At 50.7% G+C, this 22331-nt stretch overlaps 1 protein-coding gene across 4 annotated transcripts in view; it reads right to left on the bottom strand.

Annotated features, from left to right (window-relative positions):
• Positions 1–679: 679 nt before the first annotated feature.
• Positions 680–22331, bottom strand: part of MAP3K3 (mitogen-activated protein kinase kinase kinase 3) — a 60769-nt gene continuing 39117 nt past the window's right edge. For 2 of the 4 annotated variants that reach the window (XM_027974350.2, XM_015098871.3), the window contains 10 exons: positions 14147–14280; positions 10450–10523; positions 8538–8605; positions 8256–8348; positions 7184–7375; positions 6516–6664; positions 5770–5901; positions 5160–5289; positions 4621–4798; positions 680–3431 (listed from right to left, as the gene is read on the bottom strand). In XM_027974350.2, the coding sequence (XP_027830151.1) occupies positions 3203–3431; positions 4621–4798; positions 5160–5289; positions 5770–5901; positions 6516–6664; positions 7184–7375; positions 8256–8348; positions 8538–8605; positions 10450–10523; positions 14147–14280 (1379 nt within the window). In that variant the 3' untranslated portion in view covers positions 680–3202. The remainder of the gene's footprint in view (positions 3432–4620; positions 4799–5159; positions 5290–5769; positions 5902–6515; positions 6665–7183; positions 7376–8255; positions 8349–8537; positions 8606–10449; positions 10524–14146; positions 14281–22331) is intronic. The other 2 variants (XM_015098870.3, XM_027974351.2) reach the window with 1 other exon arrangement.

Raw genomic sequence — 22331 nt, 5'->3', positions numbered from 1 at the left:
TGCAAGTCCTTAAGTTCCTAAGTGACCTCGTGCCCACAAAACAGGGCAGGAAGCAGGGCCTCGAGCTCCGTTGGTAGACAGGCCACTGTGCTGTGTTGCCCTTGGAAGTGACAGAGCTAACAGGAAGCAAAGTCGGCACTCAGCCTAGGTCCTCAGAGCATGAGGGGAATGTGGAGAGCCTCACTCAGGGCAGCTCTTAATTTCTGAACCAGAGGCCTCAGCTGGGGACGAGGACGGTCTTCCTCTGCTTAGAGCTAAGCAACAGCATCAGATCACCCAAGAAGAGAGGTGGCTCGTGGTGGTACCTGCCCCGTAAGGATGTGACTCCGGTCAGCAAGGACTTCCCGGGACTGGGAGGAATACTGGGTGCTACAGAAGTCCTGGGAACTGAGCCACAGTGATGCCCAAGTCGGGTGAGCTGACAGTGTCACCTCAGGAAGTCAGCTGTGGTAGGACCACCCTCAGTACATCTCCGAGGATTTAGGGAGGAAGACGGTGCCACCTCTGAGCTAGCAGCGGTACCAGCCAAGTCCCACCAACCCAGGACCCCTCTGGGAGTCATTTCAAGTTCTCTGCTGAGGAACACAAGCTTGTTGACAGGCAGCATAACCTGGTCTCTCCCAGGTAAACTTATGGCCTCCACCCCGCAACCAAAAGCACTGCCACAGGACCCCTTGAGTATAAATGATCCCTTTTATTGTAAGTAATGCGCGACACTGGCCTGGCTTTGCACTGCAAGCCCTCGGTCAAGATATAGTCAAATAACTATGGCCGCAGGTTCTTCTGCACGATCCACAATTCAGACACACAGAGCTGGGGTGGGCAGGAGGGCAGTGGAGAGTGGACTGTCCCCAGCCCTGGCCTCTCCATGTTGGGTTGGCCAAGGCTGACATACCCCACGGAATGATAAGCAAATGGTGGCATGGCCCTTCCCACAGCCAGCCTGGGGCTGCTAGGAGATGGCCCTTCAGATCCTTTGGGCCAGGCCATCCTAGGCCCCACAACTTTTCATCTGGATTATTTAATTAAAAAAACAATAAATTAAAATTAAGCAACAGCTTGGTCCTGAGGATGCTGAGCCAGCATGTCCACAGTTTTTGGCACAAAAAAGAAAAAAAAAAAAATTCAGGGTCTTGTTTTTTTGGAGTGTAGGATTTGTTGGCTTGTTGGCAAATTCATTTTTAAAAACACATTCCCTGTGAGGTAAGACCCCGGGGGTGGGGCTCTGTGAGAGCCTGAACCTGGGACACAGAGTCGTCTCATCTGGCACCGGCACCACTTTCCTGTTGGGGTCGGGGCCTGGGGATTGGGGCCCCAAGAAGAATGCTACAGCCATTAGGATGGGGTTGTGGAGAGGCCGAGCTGCCAATCAGCAGCTTTGGTCGAGACAAGGGGCCGGTCCCCTCCCTGGGCAAGAGCCGAGGTGGAGGCAGGAGCATTAGCTCACTGTCTTCAGAGGGCCCGGCTAGGGTGCCTGACGGAGGCCCCTGGGGGGCAAGGATGGAAACAGGGGCCCAGGCCCAACTGGCGCCGTGCAACACACATTCCTGCAAAACCAGCTGCTTTCGTTTGCTCTTCTCTCTCTCGAGGCGTCCACCTGTAACAGTCTAGAATTGATATATATAAAAACCATCAAATATGATCTGAGATATAAATTAACAAGTACAAAGCCTCACATTACATGATGTGAAAAGGCTAAAAACAGCGATAGAAACTACATTCATAAAAGTGCATCGTCAACATACAACGAAGGCTTTGGCTTGTTCTGGTGCCCGTGGGGGAGTGGGCATGGCTGGCAATGAGCTGCCTGGCACAAATCCCCAGCTCCTTGGAGACACCCATCCCTGGGCACTGGCTTTTTTTTTTTTTTTTCCTCTTTTAACAACAACTCCCAAGGAAACTGGGTGTTGAGAGGGAGGAGCTCTAGCAATAGGCACATTTTGGAGGGGAGGGGCCGGAAGAAAGGACCAGCGCCCAGGCTGAGGTAAATAAGGCCAACTCTAAGCTGCTTGAAGATACTGGCTCCCTGACCCCTGCTGCCATTCCTCCCCCAGGGGAGCGAGAAGGGAAAGGGGCTGAGACCTCGTGGGGATGGGCGAGGCTGGCCACGGAGGAGCAGAGCTGGAGGTTCCAGACACAGGTGGTGGCATCACACAGGCTTTCCCTTCTACCAGGCAGAGCCCTGGACTAGCAGGTCACAACCCGCAGACAGCCTGATACAACTCCCCGGCCTGCGGAGCGCTCCGCTCAGGGTAGCCAGCCGGCTCAGATGCCCTCACCGTATTGTCTGTCTTCTTCTCTGCTCCGGTGGGGGAACAGGAGCCAGCCAGGAGCACAAGGCCTGGGGCGATGACCCTCAGCTCTTTCCAAGCTGGCCCAAGGCCCCAGCCCACAGCAGGGGCACTCAGAGCCCAGAGGGCACACGAAGTCTCCAGTTTAGAAACTGGGTACAGCGTAAGAGTGACTCCAACTTGTAAAACACAGACAATTGCATTGACAAAACCGGGTCTCCCCTCGGGGGGGTAGTTCCACATCTCAGGCCCCTGCTTGAGGGTGGGGGTGGGGGGCAGGGTCATGGGGGCAGGCAGGACAGGCTCCTCCTTCCCTGAATAAGGCAGCATAACAGTTGCTTCATTCATCTTTGGTAAAGGACAGGGGCTGGCAAAGCTGGCCTGGGGCTCCAGGGAGAGGGCCGCCCCGGCCTCTGCTCTCCATTGGCTGTGGGGTGCTGGGCTTTACCTCAGGCTTGGGTGGGCTCATCCAGCCCAGAGATGCCCTGGTGGTCTCCAGACATGGGGAGGAGAAACAAAGTAACACTCTGAAAGAAAGTAACACTATTCAGACCCTTGTGTCCATCCTGTGCCCCAGACTCTCTGGGGTCTGGTGCTGACGGCCATGTCAAGACACAGCCCCAAGGGTGGGGCCCTGGATGCCTCGCACACTGTTCCAGCTCCTTCCCCCCTCCAGGCTGAGCTGAGGATGCTGGCGCTTCGGGTCTGGCAGGCTGGGGGCTCCCAGTCCGTGAGGCTGCAGCCACCCTCCCTGGCCCCAGGCCCCAGCAGCAAAACGGCACAGACAACGCTGGCTGGACTCAGCTCCGTGGTCCGTGGCCCTGCCTGGGAGAAGCAGCAACTTTGCTGAGCCCCCAGCAGCCCCTTGCCCATGCAGAAGGGGCGGCCAGCAGCAGTGTGGCCTTGGGAGCTCAGTACACGAGCTGTGCAAAGTGGTGTGTGAGCAGCTCCTCGGCCGAAGGTCTCTGGCGGGCCTCCACAAAAATGCGCCTCAGGAAGTCCCGGCCGTGCTCAGAGATGTGGGAGGGCAGCTGAGGGTTGGTGGGCTGGGTGGCGATCTTGAAAATGGCAGCCATGGCTTCATACTCTGCCCAAGGTGGTTTCTCTGTCAGCATCTCCACCACTGTGCAGCCCAGGCTCCTGGAGAGAGAGAACCCCTGTGTCACCCTGCAGCCAGCCCCAAGCTCCCAGCCGCCCTGCACACTGCTGTGAAAGGAGCTGCCTTTCTCGAAACACACTGAGGCAGAATGGGCCAGGCTGGGGGCTAACACCCCTGAAGAGGGCGTCCACGGCCAGAAGAGTTTTCACAGCCCCGTCAACCTCGTCCACGTGGGCTTCATCAACCTGCACCCACCCGGCTGCTTCCTGATGTCAGGGGGAGCCACTGAGCATGTGCAGAAAGTGCTCTGAAATAACGGTACTGGTTTCCTACTGCTGCTCTAACAGTGACCACGAACCCAGTGGCATAAAAAAGCAGCCTAGATGTGTTACTGCTATGGAGGTCAGACATCTAAGGGCAGTCTCACTGGGCTGAAGTCAGTGGGCCAGTCAGGACAGTTCCTCGTGGAGGCTCTCAGAGGAAAGCGCATCTCCTGGCCTCTTCCCACTCCTAGAGGCTGCCTGCGTTCTCGGCTCATGGCTCCTTTCTTGTCTCACACCAACTTCTTGTTTCCTTTGTCACACCTCTTACTACTCACTCTAATCTCTTGCCTCTCTTTTATAAGGACCTTTATGAGTACTGGGCCCATCTGGATAATCCAGGATCATCTCATTTCAAAATTCTTAAAAATCACTCTGCAAAGGCCCTACTGCCACATAAGGTAACACTTACTCATCCCTTTGGGATTAGGCCATGGACATCTTCAGGGACCACTATTCCTTCCGCCACAGTAACATTCTAAGAGGAAGGGATGCTCTCATAACTTTCAGGACCTTTCAGAGGATGGACACAAAATTAGAGCAGCTGCAAGCCATCTGAGTACTCGTAGAGGGAGCCGAAGCCTACTACTGCTGCTTAGAGACCCATCCAGGCCTTCAGATGGTATCCGAGCTCTTTCAAGGATTTAGCAAACACCCCAGGGATGTTTACCATGACCTAAGTTCTCAGCAATAACAAACAGTTGCTGTTCAGACTGAAAACACAACACATCTGCTGTGTGTATTGCTGCAGACCACCCCTGCCCACAGGGAGCCTGCAACCTGGCCTCGCTGGCCAGAGGCCAACCCTCACTCTTACCACACTGCAGAGCCCTCAGCCCCATTTCTAAGCTGGAACCACTACAGCCCAGACTGGGAGACGAGGGTCCCAGCATGTCCCCAGCACACTCACCACACGTCTGCCTTCCTTCCGTAGCCCTCACCGCTGATCACCTCGGGGCTCATCCAGTAGGGAGTGCCAGTGACTGAGCGCATGCCCGTGCCGGACATGCAGATGGTTTGCAGGCGCTTGCTGGCCCCAAAGTCCCCCAGCTTCACATTCCCAGCAGAGTCTCGCAGGATGTTGGCTCCTAAGGCGTGAAAGGGCAGAGGCTGCAGCCCTAGACCCCTGGCACTTGCCACCATCCTCCTTCTGTCCCTCCCTCTCAGTCCAAAGGGCTGCTGGGTAGGATGGGGGCCTTGTGAGCTGGAATGAAACTGCACAGAGCAAACAGGCTAGTGGTAGGAGGCATCTGCCCTACAGCAGTGAACAATCACCATAGCCAGCATCTGCAGAGCCCTTCACTGTGTTTCCCCAAATCATTTAACTGATCTTCACACCAGTCCCCCAAGGAAGCCATTAGGGTTTCACTTTTCAGAAAGCTCACAACAACCAGGTGGAGAGTCCCTGAGTTCCCAGGTCATGGGGAGCCCAGAGCCTGCCCCGCTCACCCTTGATGTCCCGGTGAACAATCATGTTGCTGTGCAGGTAGGACATGCCTTCCAGTATCTGCCGGGTATACTTCCGGGTCACGCTCTCGGTCAAAGCGCCGTAGGCCTTCAGCTGGTCTTTCACTGAACCCTAAAGCCACAGGAGTCAGAGGGGTCACTGCAGGAAGGAGGAGGGAAGGGGGCAAGGCTACTTCCAGCCCCCAGTGCTCACCAAGGGACTGAGGTCCAGTCCCCATCTGTGACAGGCCAGGCACTTGGCTAAGGGCTGTCAGTCAGCTTGGAGAAAAGTATGAGACAGCCCTTCCCTTAGGCCAGGGTGACCCAAACCCAGAAGGGAGGTCTGTGTGCTCCACGTAAAGGCAGTACCTACTGGACAGTGCAGCTGCCCTGTAAGCCTCAGGTCAGAAGAGCCTGGGACAATTCTCACCCCACACCATCACTGCAGCTAGACGCAGGGCCTGCTGACTCCACGTCCTGCCCCTGCCTCGCCTTTCCCCTGGAGCCTCTGGAGTCTCAGGTAACCAGACTCATGTCAAAGGGACCCCTCGCCACAGCCCCAGTGCCATGACAGCCCCTCTCTTGCTGTCCGCCTGCATCACGGGGCACATACCCCTGGCATGTACTCCATGAAGATGGTCAGGGTCTTCTCGGCGCGGTCCCGCAGGCAGCCATAGTACTGCACTATGCGCTCATGCTGCAGGTTCTTCAGCAACTGGATCTCGCACTCCAGAGCACTCACCTCCTGGGAAGGGGCCCAGCGGTCACTGAGGCTTGCAGGCCTCAGTTCTACCTGCCTGGCGTCAGCTCAGCTTGCCCTAGCCAGTGGCCTCAGAGGAGCCCATCTGCCGTGGGAACTTCGGCTGGAGAAAACGGGGAATGTCCCGACTGTCTGGCGCTTACCCACAATGCTGGCTAAGCCGTGGGGCTGGGCACTCCCATGCTGGAAGGCAGCAGATGGTGGGGTGGGACATGGGTTTGTGGGTGCAGTTAAGGAGTTCAGGTAACTGCTGAATTTGTCCACTCAAACTGGAGTGAAGGCCACAGCCCAAGCTAAGCTCCAAAGACAGGGTCCTTCCTGGCTCAGGGGCTGGGAGAGAGTGGCATCTGTCTGCTGAGGTGGGGGTTGGGGGGCAGGAGCTGCTCGTTGTGGCACTGGCCATCCAAACCAGTCTGGGTGGTTAGGTACTTTGACACCAGCTAATCTCTCCCTAGGACCGGGGTAGATGGTAAAGGAGCTTGGGAGGAAGAACAATGGGAGAAACAACCTGTAGCATCTCAAGCAATTAGTCTGTGCAACAAGACAGGCATTTTGTTGAGAAGGAGGAATTGGAAGTCAGACCATAGGGAAGGCAGTACCTTGCTTGTCTCAGGACTGTCTGGGTCAAACTGCACCTGCTTGGAAGCAAGTTCTCGTCCGGTGTCCACGTCATAGCACAAATAGACCCTGCCAAAGGCACCCTGGCCTAGGAGCTTCCCCCGGCGCCAATTAATGGGGGCACTGGGAGCTACAGGAGAACAGAAGGAAAGAGCATCAGAGTTTACACACTTATTTCCCGACATCCTGCCTCATTGTCCGAAGGCCCGAGCTGCCCCTCACCCGGCATCATCACACCTCAGCACAGCATCTCCACCCTCACCTGGAACAGGCTCAGGGTCCTGGCCAATCAGACCTCAAGGCCCATGCCCTGAGAAGCACAGGACTGGCTAAAATCACAGGTAAATGCTTATCTGAACTGATTAAACACCTTCATATTTCCAAGGCCCCCGATAGCTCATTCTGTCAGGGAGTAAGCAGATCACTCTTCAGTTTAAATGTGGAGAAACTGAAGGCCAGAGAGGAGTGCCTCATCACGCAGTGGAGTGAAGACTAAGGTCCAGGGGGTCTGCGGCCCCTCAGGCTCTTCCCCTGGGTACGGATGGGCCAGGGCAGCCACCCGCCGAGCCCAACAGCCCATTGGACTCGCTGGCCCCCCGCCCTAAGCATCCCCTAGGCAGGCCCTCCCCAGCCAGGGCGCACTGCTCACACTTGGTGGGCACACTCCTCTCCTGCACAGAGAGGGCATTCTCGCTGTCAGCGCTCCGCAGGCGCCCACGGGGGTCCAGGTACTGCACCGCCAGGCCCAGGTTTTCGCCATTTGTACTCAGGGAACGGCTCGAGGGCACCAGGGTGAACAGGTTGCCTTGATGACGCCGTATTCGGGGAAATGTTCTTCTGCCTGAAGGGGTGCAGGGGCCAGAGAAGAGCAAGTCAGAACCCTGAGCACAAGGCCAAATGTGCCAACCAGGTCATAACACCAGCTCCAGTCCATCCGCTCTTCCCTCCCACCTGACTCTGGCCAGAATGGATGATGTCTCAAGCATCCTGAGGATCAGGACAAAAGTAGGAATCAGCAAGCAGCCAAGGGGTTTAGGGAAACCAGCCAAAGGGAAAGCACAGGGCTGGCCCTCATGCCCCACAACACCGTGGGGCCCACCCACGGCTGCTCTCTGTTTTCTTTGGCATCGTAACCCTACACCTCTGTGGACGCTCCATTCCGTTTGCTGCCTGAGGCAGAAGAGGGCAGTGGAGAGTTGGCGCCTGGAGCACTCCGTGCCCTCAGACAAAGGACTGAGTTCCTGGAGGCAGTATCCATCTACAATACCATCCTCCTTTTGAGATCAGCCTAGGATTTCCCTGGAAGGAATGATGCTAAAGCTGAAACTCCAGTACTTTGGCCACCGCATGCGAAGAGTTGACTCATTGGAAAAGACTCTGATGCTGGGAGGGATTGGGGGCAGGAGGAGAAGGGGACGACCGAGGATGAGATGGCTGGATGGCATCACTGACTCGACGGAGGTGAGTCTGAGTGAACTCCGGGAGTTGGTGATGGACAGGGAGGTCTGGCGTGCTGTGATTCATGGGGTCGCAGAAGAGTTGGACACGACTGAGCGACTGAACTGAACTGAACTGAACTTTTTAAAAAACCCTGACTCTACTGCCTTGTCAAGCCTGAATGCAGTTCCTCAGGAAACGTGGGGCCTGGAGTGCCTCGGCCGCCCCCTTCCGGTGGCTGTTCCTGCGGTGGCCAGCAGGGGGCAGCGTAGAGGCGCACTCACCATCGTTGTAGTCCTTGTGGTGCATGGACACGTGGTAGCGCCGGGGGTAGGTGCCACCTTTGACCCCTTTGTCATAGAGCGGAGTTTCACGATCTGAGGAAGAGAGAGGGGTCACTGGCTGCCCGATAGGCCCTGGTGAGTGCCTCAGGGGAGCCTCCAGGTCACCTGAGACCTCAGAGCAGCAGGCCCCAGGAAGAGTAAATACAGTCCTGGCTTCTCTTCCCCCCTGAGCCGTTCAGGGCAGACACCTTGCAGTGCTCACCCACCCTCTGCAGAACTCACCCGAGAATTCCTGTCTGTTGTCTGGGAAGCTCTGGGCTCTCGACATTCGTGATTTCCGGAAGGATGGGCTAGAAAAACAAAATGAATCACACAGCAGATTTCAGGGTCCCTCCAAAGTAGCTCACCAGGTCAGAGGGCAGGATACCCAGACACACTGCTTTTTCTGACTCCTTTCCACACATGTCATTATACAGTAGGAAGCAGAGTTCAAGAGAACTTTCCTATGCTTCCTTTCTCTTCACTAGTCTGAGGCCCACATCTGACAGGACCCTGCATAATGAGGCCCTCCAGTGCTCCCGATTTCCACTGGGGGGCAGAGTGCTGTCTCTTACCCTTTCCTCCCACTCTGGTAACAGGAAGAATGCAAACGATCCCTTGCTCAGGGCAGTCATAAAAACAGTAATAACATCCAGGATCTTCCTTTCAGACTAATCATCACTATCCCCTCTTAGAGATATGGAAAACTGAGGAACAGAGAGGTTAATGGACTTGTCCAAAGCATTCGACTAATATTTGGTGGAGTTGGGTCTATATGGCTCCAGGTCCCATGAAGGGAAGATGAAAGCTCTGACCTTCGGTTATGCTGGGCCCCAAGGAAGTAAGTCCAGGTCACTGAGTCTGACTCCCAAGGAGATGAAAACAAACCCAATGGGGCCACAGGAAAAACTCAAGAATCAAGAGAGTCATCTTTACCAGCATCCACCTGAACGGTCCTTTTCCCTCATGTGTGAGTGCCTTTGGAGAAGATCAAAACTCAGAAACTCTCAAGGCAGTGGTGCAGGGACTGTCCTCTACTTCCCAACTGCCAGACTTTTTGTGGTCCTGTCCCACACCTCCCCTCCCCACCAGCGTGGCCACAAAACTCAGAAGAGAGTTCACAGCCACAGTTAGTCCCTGTCCTGGAAGAGCCCTCAGTTTGCAGCAACAACGCTGGGACTTTTACCAGTGCCTTCTTGCTCTTCTGCTTGGAAAGCCTAAAATAAGGCTTCAAATTGGATGCCAACAAGCAACTGTAACTGTGCTCTATGATGCCTGGAGGGAGGCCACGCTCATCAGAGCACAGATCTGTTAGAAGAGACACAGTACAGACATGGCCAGGGTCAAAGGTGATTGTCCGTATGAGCAATTAATCAGTTCCACAAAGAGAAGAAAACCCTCTGAACTGTTCAGTGGCCTCTGACCACAGCCCTAAGCCCAGCCAGACACGGTCAAAATGTGCTCCTGGGCATGATGAGGTCAAAGAGAGAGACTGGCTGGATCAATGCCAAAGCCATCTCTAAACACCCCTGCTGACTGACGAACCAGCTCCACAGACTACGGGGTGTGTAAAGGACAGCACTTGTTCCCTCCCAAAGTGTAATAAGAACACAGCTGGTGCATAAGATTACACACCAAGCAGGCAGCGTGGTAAGCTAGGCAGTCTGGATTATTTTGTTTTCTGGTTTTTATACCCCAGTTTCTTTTTCCACCAGAAAAACTTGGAGGAAAGAAAAAAATGAAATTAAACCTACAGGTAATAATTCAATCTTGTCCCCAAAACACCGAAGGTCCACTGCTTCTCAGTCCAGACCTCAGCAATGAGGCCAGGGTTACCATGTATTATGTGGGAAGTCAAAACACATAAAAAGTGCTGGAAACAACGGAGCCAGCATTTCTCCATGTGAGCTGCTACTATGACCTATTACATCCATCTAATTATACAAACAGAACATTCTCCTGGTGTTTGGAAAATTAAGGAGAGGGCTCGGAATGCTAGCGAGAAGTTTCTTTCCCAAAAGCATGAGGTTCTAGCCATGGGCCTGCAGACCAGTGTCTAGTTCAGGGACACACACACTAGCTAACTCTATTTCCTTAGCTCATCAGTTCCAAAAATGCCTGTGCACCAACTCCTGAACTAGCCACAATCCCATACCTGTCTGCTGACCTGTCCAAGGACTGGCAGCTTCCCGACAAGGAGTTTTCAGCACTGCTCAGAGGATCCAGCATCTGCAAGGCAAGGCATACAGTAAAGCCCCAGCCCCAGCCCCAGCCAGGTACCCAGCCAAAACCAGCAAACGGTCCTTTTTTTTCTCCCCAAATATGAAAGTGCCCTTTCTCTGCCTGGGCAGTGGGAAGAATGGTTAGGCAGGTACCGTTCTCCCCCACAGTCTGAAAGGCAAGTTTCCAGGAGTGAGAAAAATGCCTGGCTGGCATCCCAAGGAGCTCTGCCAGGACAGCAAAGCAGAGACGCTGCTTCTCTGGTTGGCATTTTCTTGGCTTGTGAATGCTGGAGCCTGGTGCTGGAGACGGTACTACCCTGCAGAGGCTTCCAGTGTGTGTGGGTAGGACGGTGATGCTTCTGTTTACACTCTATAATTTATAATTTACAAAGACAAGGAGTGTCCTCATTTCACAGATGAGCCACTGCAGGTCTGGAAAGGGGAGGAGTATTGTCTGAAGTCACGAAACAAGTCAGTGCACAACTGACACAGAATACAAGTTTCCCGGTTCCTGGTTCTCAGGCAGGGCCAACAGGTACCTATGTGAGTTGAAACGTTTCGTTGGCCCTTGGTCAAATGCAGTAACAAAAAGCCTTCAGATTAGCCTTTTATCCAACTGATGTCCCTTCATTTTGCTTGGGGGCGGGGGGAGCAGTGAAGGGGTGTGTTCACTGTCAGAGAATTCATTATCTGAGATCCAAAGTCAAGCATTACATAGAGAAGCAGAGTATCAGAACTATGAGAATCCATGAACAACTTTCATAAAATTGGTTTCCAAGTCAAATGATCTCTTCCCATTTAATGCTGGAGACCATCTCACCCATAATTTCACCCGTATATTGTCATATGTGATTTTTTTTTAACTGCCAATCAAGGCAAATTAATTGCAAAGTAAAATCCCCAAAATCTTGCTAAGGAGATAAGATTTCCCCAAGTGGATAAAACCAACATGGGAAAGAATTGCTCCCAATCCAGAAAGTACATATTTGGCAAAGTTAGATCAGATAACGGAAGAGAGAACAAGCAAGAATAACAACATGACAGGTGTGATGAAGGAGAAGAATACCAAAGGTTTAAGAGAGGCCACTGGAAAACACACTGAACCCCGTGAAGGTTTCTGTTTAAAATAAAAAAAGGACCCTCTTTTCGGGACTTGCCCTGGTGGTCCCGTGGTTAAGACTCCATGCTTTCGTTGCAGGGGACATGGGTTCGATCCCCAGTGGAACTATTATTCCATATGCCGCTCAGCCAAAAATAAACACCCTCTTCATGACAGTGCTGCAGAAGTCAAAGAGAAGGCAGTTATGCTGCATTAGCAAAATTTTGTTAGAAAAATCAAGCCAAAAAAAAAAACAAACAAACAAAAACTAGCCGGAACCATGCTTTGTTCATTCTGAAAATTAGCAAATTGATGCAGCCATTGCTCAAATCTGATTAAAGAAAAAATAAAACAAACTTATCTTAGTTTCACTTTTCAAGAAAGTCCCAGTCGGATATTCTTTCACTACATACCATGCTGTTTTGGTCTCTGAACTGGCACTGAAGAAGGACCTAGTCATTCCCCCGCTGCCACCTTCCATGGCCTCTCTCTAAAGGCCTCTCCTCACTACAAGTCTAATACTCCCATGCCTTCCAGGGCCATGAAGGTAACGTAAAGAAGTAAAAGGACCAGGATATAGGACCATGGGGAAGGAAAGAGAGCAAAGGCAATCAAACTCATTAACAATCTCTGAGGTTTTACACCCAAGTTACCCCTCGTACAGCTGATGTCCGGAAGCACTCTGGTTAGAGAAAAAGGAAAGGATGGTCAGTAAGATAACCAAGAGGGGATTCTGCAGATAAAAGCACTCTAGGTCACTGTTCTAAACATAAATTTATCTGGAAGGCAAGGCTACAGAAGAGAGAAGAAGCTGTATAAAAATGCTTCTCATAGCCTGTACAATTGAAACAATGCTGGAAAAGTCATAAGAATCAGTTTTAGGAAAAGTTGTAAGAATCAGTTTATTTTGGCAAAATCCCCCATGTGTTGGTGCTGGCCTTCTACTGGATGCTTTTACCTTTAAGAAATTTCTCCTTTCAAGATCAAATTCCAAAAGTTTAGAAGACATATCTTTTTCTTTGCAATCAAAGCAAGCTCACTGAAAAAACTTTAGAATGAAGCCAGAGATCTCATTCTTGCTGAGTTTACTAAGCCAAAGTGACATTTTCATCAAGTGAGCCAGAAGTTTAAAAAGCTAACCATCAAAATGGGTAAGCTACTATAGTGAACACACCCTAAGATGACCCCCCACCCCGACGCCCCTCCCCTCAGTTGAGTCACAATCTTTCAGAACCCCTTCACCTGAGTATAGGTAGAACCTGTAATTCGCTTCTAGTCGATAGATCACAGCAAAGTGGATAGGATATTCATTCCCACAATTGTGTTATACTACATCAGACTCTATCTTTGCAGACTGGAGCAAGAGACTCTCCTGGCAGCCTGGGAGTGAGAGGGCCACACCGCCGGGAGCTGCAGCTGGCTTGCAAGAGCTCAGAGGGGCCCCTGGCTGACAGCCAGCAAGAAAATAGGGGCCACCATGCTACAACCACAAGACACTGACCAACAACCATGTAGACCTAGAAGGGAACCCCAAGCTTCAGGAAGAAATACAGCCTGGCTGACACTTAACTGCAGCCTTGTGTGACCCTGAGCAGAGAACCCAATCAAGTTGTACCTGTATCTTAGACCCCAGGAAACTGTAAAATAATAAATGTCTGCTGTTTGTGCTGCTAAGCCTGTGGTAGTTTTACACAGCAACAGATAACTAATTTAGCTGTCTACTATCATAAAAGTTCACCCAAAGTAGCCAGTCCTACTTTGGACTGGTATACTCCCTACCTTTCATAAAGCAATAGCAAAACTAAAAGCTGGCTGATGGAAAAGAGAAAAAACAATCTGTGTGTTTAGGACTGGTCATACGTTCAAGCTCTGCTAAAAGGACCGGTGGATTGTAAGGAGTACCCAAACTGCAGAGCGGTGTTCTGCAGCCTGTGTGAGACCAGTGAGAGGACCGCAGAAGAGGGAAAAGCCATCAGGCGCACGTCCAGCACCAAGGAGGCCAGGTAGCTTAGCTCCTGTCTCTGGTGGAAGTCACTCAGTCGTGTCAGACTCTTTGCGACCCCCATGGACTATAGAGTCCATGGAATTCTCCAGACCAGAATACTGGAGTGGGTAGCTATTCCCTTCTCCAGGGGATCTTCTCAACCCAGGGATCGAACCCAGGTCTCCCACATTTCGGGTGGATTCTTACCAGTTGAGCCACAAGGGAAGCCCAAGAATACTGGAGTGGGTAGCCTATTCCTTCTTCAGTGGATCTTCCTGATCCAGGAATCGAACCGGGGTCTCCTGTATTGCAGGTGGATTCTTTACCAACTAAGCTACCAGGGAAACCCTGTCTTTGATAGGAATTGATATTTGGCCCTTAGAAAGGAAACATCCATACCTGGGGAGACCTGGTTTACAAAAGAGCTACTGGATGGGACTCAAGTCCCTCACTTGCACACCATGTCCACTGAGGACCCCCCATTATAACCTTGGTCTGACACCTCCCAGGACACACACCCTCTATATATAACCCAGACTATACTCACGCACTGCTCGCTGGTCTCCGGTATGAACTCCCCCTCGCTGTTGATGCTGGTGTAGGAGCCCTGCCGGGCGATGCGCTGCTGCCGCTCGGGCACATAGCCAGGGGGAGGCGAGCTTCGGCCGGGGTTCTGGGAGCCTAGGGCACAGAAACAAGACCCTTGATGGGAGAGCCCAGGACCCACAGCCTGAGAGGAGCAGACAAGGAGCCAGCTTGGACCCAGCATCTGCTTGGTGGTGGAGAGCCCGTTTGGCTCTCTGAACATCCTGGAAGAGAGGGCGGGCCTCCTCCTAGCAAAGTGCTGGGGTTGAGGGAAACTTCCTGAACCAGGCAGCTTCTCCCCCTAATCCAAGGTCCCTAAGAAGGAAGAAAACTCCTTAAGAGAAAAGTCAAAGAATGGTGGCAGGCTTGCTCTTTGAAAGAGAGTCTTTGAGGAGTTTAAAACTACTATTTTCAACGGCCTTCAAAGAAGTGATTCCTTCATTCTTCTACACAAAGTCAGTCATTCAGAATATATGGATCATTCAGTTTGTAGGGAAGATATTTTAATGAATTCACCACCAAGACGAGTTGGTATTCCAGTCTCTTATTGGATGCACCAACTCACACTCTCTCCAAGAACCACTTGGATTAGGTAGCTCAGGTGGGAAGCACCTGACACTCTCGGTAGCCTGGCTTCCCCACTTGACTCTAAAGTAGAGGCTTGAAACCAAACTGCTCTGAAAACATGTGTAGAATTATGCTGGATTTCCACTTTCAACACCTCACTCACAGCTACAAATTCTGAGATAAGGAGGTGCCTAAACCATGCCTTTCAAGTGATCTCAAACAACCCATGGAAGAAAGAGTCTGCTCAAGCTTTCTAAGCCCTGGCAGAAATTGATGCTGTTCAGAGTAGAAATTTAGTCATTTTCTTTCTTTTTTTTTTTTTTCTGGTCACCCGCACAGCATGTGGGATCTTGGTTTTGATGCGGGATCAAACCCACACAACCTGTAGTGAAAGCACATTCTTAACCACTGGACCACCAGGAAAGTCCTCCTTTTCTTTTTTATCCTCTGTTACTTTGCCTTTAATCCTCACAACACTCCTACAGTGAAGGTGCACTGCTCATCCACCGTGTGCAGAAGCAGAAGCCAAGGCCCAAGGTCATATAGTGAGTGACTCAACGGTGGTGCTGCAGCCAGAAAACAGCCTTTGTGACTCCCAGTTCAGTTCGGGCAAGGCCATTTTGAGACTGTAATTTATTTCTAGAAAGGGCAGGCATACTGTTCAACACAGAGATGGAAACCAAAACTTCTCCCCAAGCTGGCCAGGCCATACATTCCCCAGAAGCAATCCAAACAGAGGAGTTGGGGGGATTCACCCATGGGGGAACACGACTGCCTTTCTGCAAGGAGCAGGAGCGAGGCTAATATGGGGATTCCTCGACAGCACAAGAGAAACTCAGGGCCACATTTACACTCAGATTCAGAGCTGTTCTGTCCATGGTCACTTGTAAGCTGGATGCAAGATGTCCTCTGGCCAACAGAGGGCTCAAAGGCAACAACAAGATGGAGGGAAGAGGAAATCAAATGGGAATCAGAAAGCTACTCCATTTTTGAGAGGGTCAGATGTCAAAGATCCAGGCAGCCAGCCATTTCTCTCCCCACTATACCATAAAATTCCAGTGTAACCATGGAAAAAAGGTGGCTTTCTTAAGCCTTCAGTTCAGTTCAGTTCAGTTCAGTTGCTCAGTCGTGTCCGACTCTTTGTGACCCCATGAATCACAGCACGCCAGGCCTCCCTGTCCATCACCAACTCCCGGAGTTCACTCAGACTCACGTCCATCGAGTCAGTGATGCCATCCAGCCATCTCATCCTCTGTCGTCCCTTCTCCTCCTGCCCCCAATCCCTCTCAGCATCAGAGTCTCTTCCAATGAGTCAACTCTTCACATGAAGTGGCCAAAGTACTGGAGTTTCAGCCTTAGCATCATTCCTTCCAAAAGAAATCCCAGGGCTGATCTCCTTCAGAATGGACTGGTTGGATCTCCTTGCAGTCCAAGGGATTCTCAAGAGTCTTCTCCAACACCACAGTTCAAAAGCATCAATTCTTCGGTGCTCAGCCTTCTTCACAGTCCAACTCTCACATCCATACATGACTACTGGAAAAACCATAGCCTTGACTAGATGACCCCAAACAGCACAGTTCACTTTTTTAACACTTGGCTTACAAACATTAGCCAACTGCCTGCTTCCCACTTCCAGCCTTGGATAACATTCTAGTAGCTCACAAGTCCTATGGAAATCTAATCCTATGTTGGCAACAATTTGTCAGCAGCAGAAGCAACACAAAGAAGTGAGCAAGGTATAGTGAGAAAAGCCTAAGCTTGAAAATCAGATGTTCAGAGCAGGTTTTGTCACTCATTAGCTGAATGATTTAAACTCTCACCTAAATTTCCTTACTTACGAAAACGGGAAAAACTATCTACCTTATTGCCTTTTTTGGAAATTATAAATGAAATGTGGTAGCACAGGTACACACCTACATGCTAAAATTCCATTTGTTTCCTTCATTATATGTGGAGGAGATAACGGGTTAGACTCAAGACACATTCTGCCCTTCCAGGGTGCCTTCCTGTACTTCAGAAGTTAATCAGCTAGAAGCTATTAATTCTAAGACCTCCTTTAGGTTCAGCCAGTTGATGCACTTGTATAGATTTAGATGGCTTCCTGAAATTCCTGCTGTTTCTGGGCACGGTCCTGGAAGCCTTGGTTTTTCTGCTGCAGCGTTAGCAGAGGCCTCACCTGTGGTTCCCAGTTGTCCTGATGTCAAGACACAGGTGCAGGGATCCCCGTGTACGTGGTGTGTGGACAGAGCAGAGGGGCCCTAATTCTGGATCTGGTGGTTTCCTCACTACAGGAGGAAGAGGAGCTCTGCAGCATTTTTACTGAGTCTGTTTCTCACTCTTTGTGATTTTATAAGCCAGAATGTGCTTTAAATGCCTTCTTCCTGAAACTAGTCAGAGTGGATTCTGTTCTGTGCAACTCAACCCTGACCAATATATTCCAGAGTGAAAAGGTATTACATATTTGACCTAAAACAAACAAAAGACGTCTCTTATGATTAGAGAGAAAGAAAAACTCTTACTTAACTGATGAAATCCCACACATTGGTCCAAACTATCCCAAGACAGGCCCAAGTACCCTCAGTCTGTCACACAGAGTGTCTAGGGTGAGACCTCCTGGGACAAAAGATCCATGGCCCCTCGACACCCATTCTCTCTCCTCTACCAGCTACCACTGAACTCTCCCCTGGTTCTGCAGGTGGGATGGGACTAGCTCACATGAAGCCAGCACTACAGACCCAGGAGGGGCTGGGGGAAAACAGCAGAGGGTTTCTGAGCTTTTATTTCCAGCCAGAGACTTTCACTTTTTCCAATACACATTGCTGCCTGCCGAGAGCCAGCCTTGTTATCTGATGGGCAGTGGGCCAGGGGCTATTGTGCACAGGCCCACAGCTTGGGGCAGGAAAGGGAAGTCTCCCCAAACCAATGGCTATCAGAGGAAGCGAATGGAAAAATCAGGAGTTGGCAGAACTGCTCCAGAGCATTTTCAGTTTTGTTTTTATCTTCATTTCAGAAATTAGGGGCTAATGACACACACAACAGCCGCTGAGGATGAGTGAGACAGGGACCAGAGCAGGACAAGATACTGACCATAGAGACTCACTGATGCTCACATGTTTACCAGTAGGACTGCAGCGAGCCAGGCGGCATGAGCACAGTGCCATGCCGGATGCAGGCAACCCAGGTCCCAGCGGGCACGACAGGGAGAGTGGCTTCTCTGGGCCACCCTCCCTTGGCACTCCAGCCTGCTCCTGCTCTAGTCTCATCAGGCCACTCGTGCCAAGGGGCCCCCGTCATTACCAGCTGAAGTAAAAGAACAGACTGATAATCCTGTGTTTAAGGTGGCCGCAGCTTCCCACGAAGCCTCTCTACACAGGACTCACGCTGCCGGCTGCCCACATTCCTCCTTGATCCAGGGCAGCAGAGCTGGAGCAAAACTCTTACCCAGGATATGGCTGAGTTTTTTGCTCTGTTCTCTGACTCAAAGCTGAAAGAGAGGCTCCCAGACTTGAGCCTTTCTCATAGGAGACTCCTGTCAGGAAGCTGATGCAGTCAGGAAGTTGCCTCCACAGGGAGTTCTAGGGCTTTGGGTCAGTGTTAATGTGCAGGTCACTACAAGTACAAAGAGATAGCTGTTTTTGGCCATCAACTATTTTCTCTAAACCTGGTTCTCTCTTGGGGCACTGATGAGGGGAGGAATCCAATCTTTTTTTTCTTCATCAATGGAAAACCTTAACCAATACATCCCCATTTCCTCACACTGGCCCAGGCTGTACAGAACAAAGCTCCTCGATACTGTCATCCCATGAGGCCCTGAGAACACCCTGTGTCTCAACTTGCAAACCTCCCGTTTTGTTCTGAACTTGCTGCTACCACTGCACAGTTTCTGGTCTCATCCAGAATTGCAGAATTTTAAGCAAGGAGAAAAAGCCTGTGGGAGTGAAGGAAGCTGGCCGTTTGTTTCTGCGTTTGTGGTCACTGCCTCTGCAGCTCACTCCTGTAGATCTGTGTCAGGGCTGGAGGTCCGCCCTGAGTGCAGTTCTCTAACTCGTTACTGTCCAGGTGTCACTGTAAGGCATCTCATCCTTGCAACACTTCTCTCCGAGGACGAGGGCTGCCTTCCTCCTTACCCAGGCATTCTGAGCCCTCGGCCTGGACTCCCCCGTTGACTCTCAGCAGGACCCTAGGGTCCCCTCTTCACCACCTCCAATCTCCTTTTCAGCTGTCTCTGTGACTCCCTTCATAAACAAGCTCAGATCTCTAGCCTAAAAATAGCCTGACCTTATTTCTGCCACTCCCTTAAGGCACTAGCCCACCTCTTTTTTTTTTCTTTCATGGCCAAACCCTTTGAAAAAGAACTGATTGCCTCTACTCATCACCTACCCATTCCTGAGGGGCTGCAATCTGGCTTTCCCACTGCAGGTCGAAGTAGCAAGAAGAGGAGCAAAATGGAATGAGAACAGAGACAAAGGCACTTAAGAGGAGCTAGGCCAAATGCGAGTCAGATGTGGCAGGGCTGAGTCCTTTACTGAGGGCCTCAGGGCATCACCTGATGTATTACGGAAGAAACAGTGCTCGAGCTCTCAGTGCTAACGGTGGGTAGAATCTCCAGGGGCAAGGACACAAAGAAGGGTATCTCCACACAGGGAAATTCCATTTGCCTTGTCTGGAGATCTTCCCCAGGGGTCTCTCTTTTGGGTTAACATATTATCTAGTAGGTTTTATTTTTGGTTTGGTGTGGTTTGTTTTTGTTGTTGTTGTTTTTTTTTAAAGCTAATTAGATTGAAAAAAAACTGGAATTCAAGGTATGTATATTATGATGGGAAAAAACCAAAGGTGAACATGATAGCTGGTTTCAAGCATCTGAAAAGCTGTCATATGAAAGATGTTATCTGTGCTGCTCAAGAGGGCAGTACTAGAGTCAATGGGTAAAGTGAGAGAAGGCAGAATCTCAACTCAAAATAAGGACTAATCTCAAATAAAGAAAGTTGTCTCAAATTGGGGTGGGCTTTGCTGCACTTCCTCATTATTGAAAATGCCGCACTGGGAGATGAATGACCTGCATGTTCAGTTTTCCGCTCAATACCCACAGGTTATGTTGATGTTGGTGGGGAAGGCAGGCCAAGAGACCCTCCTGTTGGTGGGGGTTGCACTGCTAAGGCTTCTCATCTGACCCCATTTGCATGGCTAGGACTTCTCCTGTCCCTCATGCTTAAACCCTAACTCCTCTCTTTCTGTTTCCTTCTATTCCAGAAGGCCCTACCCCATGATCAGCAGAGCGAGCAATCAGATGTGTGGGTGAAAAGGACAAGTCTTTACTCTTGGTCTGGCCTTTCCAACCTGGCTGGCGCCATGGAGGGCCTCCTTCCCACCCTGGCATACTCTCCCTCCTACCTCTCTGGCCACTCCTTTCCTGTGTCCTCCACAGGTTCATCCTCCTCTAACGGTCACTGTCTGGATTTCTAAGGCTCAGTCCTAGGGCCTCTTCTCTTCTTACTCTAGAGTATGTTTAGAAACTCTCATCTGGGCCCACGGCTTCAACTTGATAACATCCATTTTTCTCCTCTACCGCTGGTTTTCTCCCCTCTGAGCTAGAGATCTGCAGAGTTAGCTACCCATCTGCTGTCTTCTCTTGGCTGACTCAAATCCATCTCCAATTCAACCTGCCTAAAATTTCATGCCCTTCTCAGCACCTGAAACCAGGCTCACTTCTAATCTCTGTCTTGGTGAAAGGCACTGCCAGATATCCATAAACCAGTAACTTACCATCCTGCTCTCTCAACACCTGAAAACGCAATCCAATACCACAGTGGTTCTTAACCCTTCTGATCTTATAACCCTTTTTCACTTCTAAAATTGAGGACTCCAAAGATCTTTTATTTATGGGGGTTATAACCAGTTGATATTCACTGTATTAGAAATTAGGGTCAGAAAGTTTAAAACACACTGACACACAAGCACACATTCCATTAGCCAGAGAGCAATGATACTACCCCAAGCAGGTAACCTCTGGAAAATTCCTCTATTTGTGAGAGAATGAGTGAAAAGCCAATTGATGTCTTAGTATTATCATGAAAATAATAGGTTCTGATCTTGCAGATCCTAAATGGATCTCAGTGACCACCCCACCATCTCCCCAGACCACAATGCCATGTTCTAATGGCTTTACCTTCTAAATGTCTCAGATCCACCTGGTCCTTCCTCTTTACCTTCCATCACTAGTTTAATCCACGTTACTGTCTTCTTTCATCTGGACCACCACATAGGCTAATATGGCTTTCCCTTGGAGCCATGCTTGACCCTCTTGGATCGGCTCTCCACCCCTTAGGTAGCTAGAGGAATCTTTCCAAAATAAAAATCCGAATACGTCACCCATTCCTCTTCACTTAAAAATCCTACAGTGGATTTTTTACTGCCTTCAACATAGGACTGAAATCTACCTGACAGTCCACAAGGCTCTGCCCCTCCTCCTCAGCCTCAGCCCATCCTCCTTGCCCGGTTCTCAGGTCTCCAGCCCTCAGGGCTTCCTTCTGTTTCTGAAACACATGGCACTCCCCTTTGCGTGAGGCCTCTGCAAGCGAAGCCAGGAACTCTCCTCCCTGTCCTTTTGAATAACTCCCATGCATGCTCTAGGTCACAGCCTAAGGCTTCACTGGCCCTAAAATCAGGTTATATCCTTCAGTTATATGTGCTAACACCACCACACACCTTTTTGGTCACAGCCTATAATTAGAGATGAATCACATCACGACAAGTGAGATCTGACCTCCTACAGGTATGTAAGGGCCACAGGGACAGGAACTGTGTTTTTGATTTCCATGATTCCGGCACACAGCAGATACTCTAGGTAATTATTTCCTAAATGAACAAATGAGTAAAAATACTGTTTGACAGGGAGAGAGATACCATAAGATAATGTGATAAGTGTTAGAACAGAGGTGGGAACCAGGGGTGAACACTCCCAGCAGCTGCCCACCGCCCACAGAGCAAGTCCACGTGCAGTTGAGGCTCCTTGGTCATGGCAGACATCCTTTCTTATCCTTCTCTATTTCTCCTTCAAAGACATCAGTCCAGTCAGAAGGGTACATGGGATCTCCACCAGCAGATCACTGAAATGACCTCTCCCCTCATCCTGGCCTATGGAAATCCTCCATAACCTCTAAAATTCCAGGTCATTCTAGTGAGACATAGCCTCTGCCACATCCCAGCTTTACAAGTCTCTCTCATAATCCAGAACCACCTGGTGTTCTCAGAAGCCACCATCTTCTTTGGTGATCGTGCCTGGCAGATGCCCCTTTTTGTGCCCGGAATATCTGTCTACATTTCACGCTCAGTAATCTTCCCCTCATTTGTCATCTCTAATGTTCCCTCTCTTGTGAAAGCAAAGTCCTGGGCGGAGCTGGTTCTCCCTCCTCTGTGTCCCCATACCACCCTTGGTCTTCCAGGTGCCTCCACTGTAAGCCCCACACCAGCCTAGAGCCTGGGATATAATGCTGGCTGAAGGGAGGAACCCAGGATCTCTGCATGCTGGGAGGCTGTGTTGCCCATTCTGTATATAGACAGGAACTCATTTGTAGAAATTT

The sequence above is a fragment of the Ovis aries genome, chromosome 11 (genome assembly GCF_016772045.2).
Source record: "Ovis aries strain OAR_USU_Benz2616 breed Rambouillet chromosome 11, ARS-UI_Ramb_v3.0, whole genome shotgun sequence".
NCBI classification, from domain to species: Eukaryota; Metazoa; Chordata; class Mammalia; order Artiodactyla; family Bovidae; genus Ovis; species Ovis aries.
The sequence above is the reverse complement of the archived record's forward strand: the minus strand, read 5'-3'. Positions and strand labels throughout refer to the sequence as shown.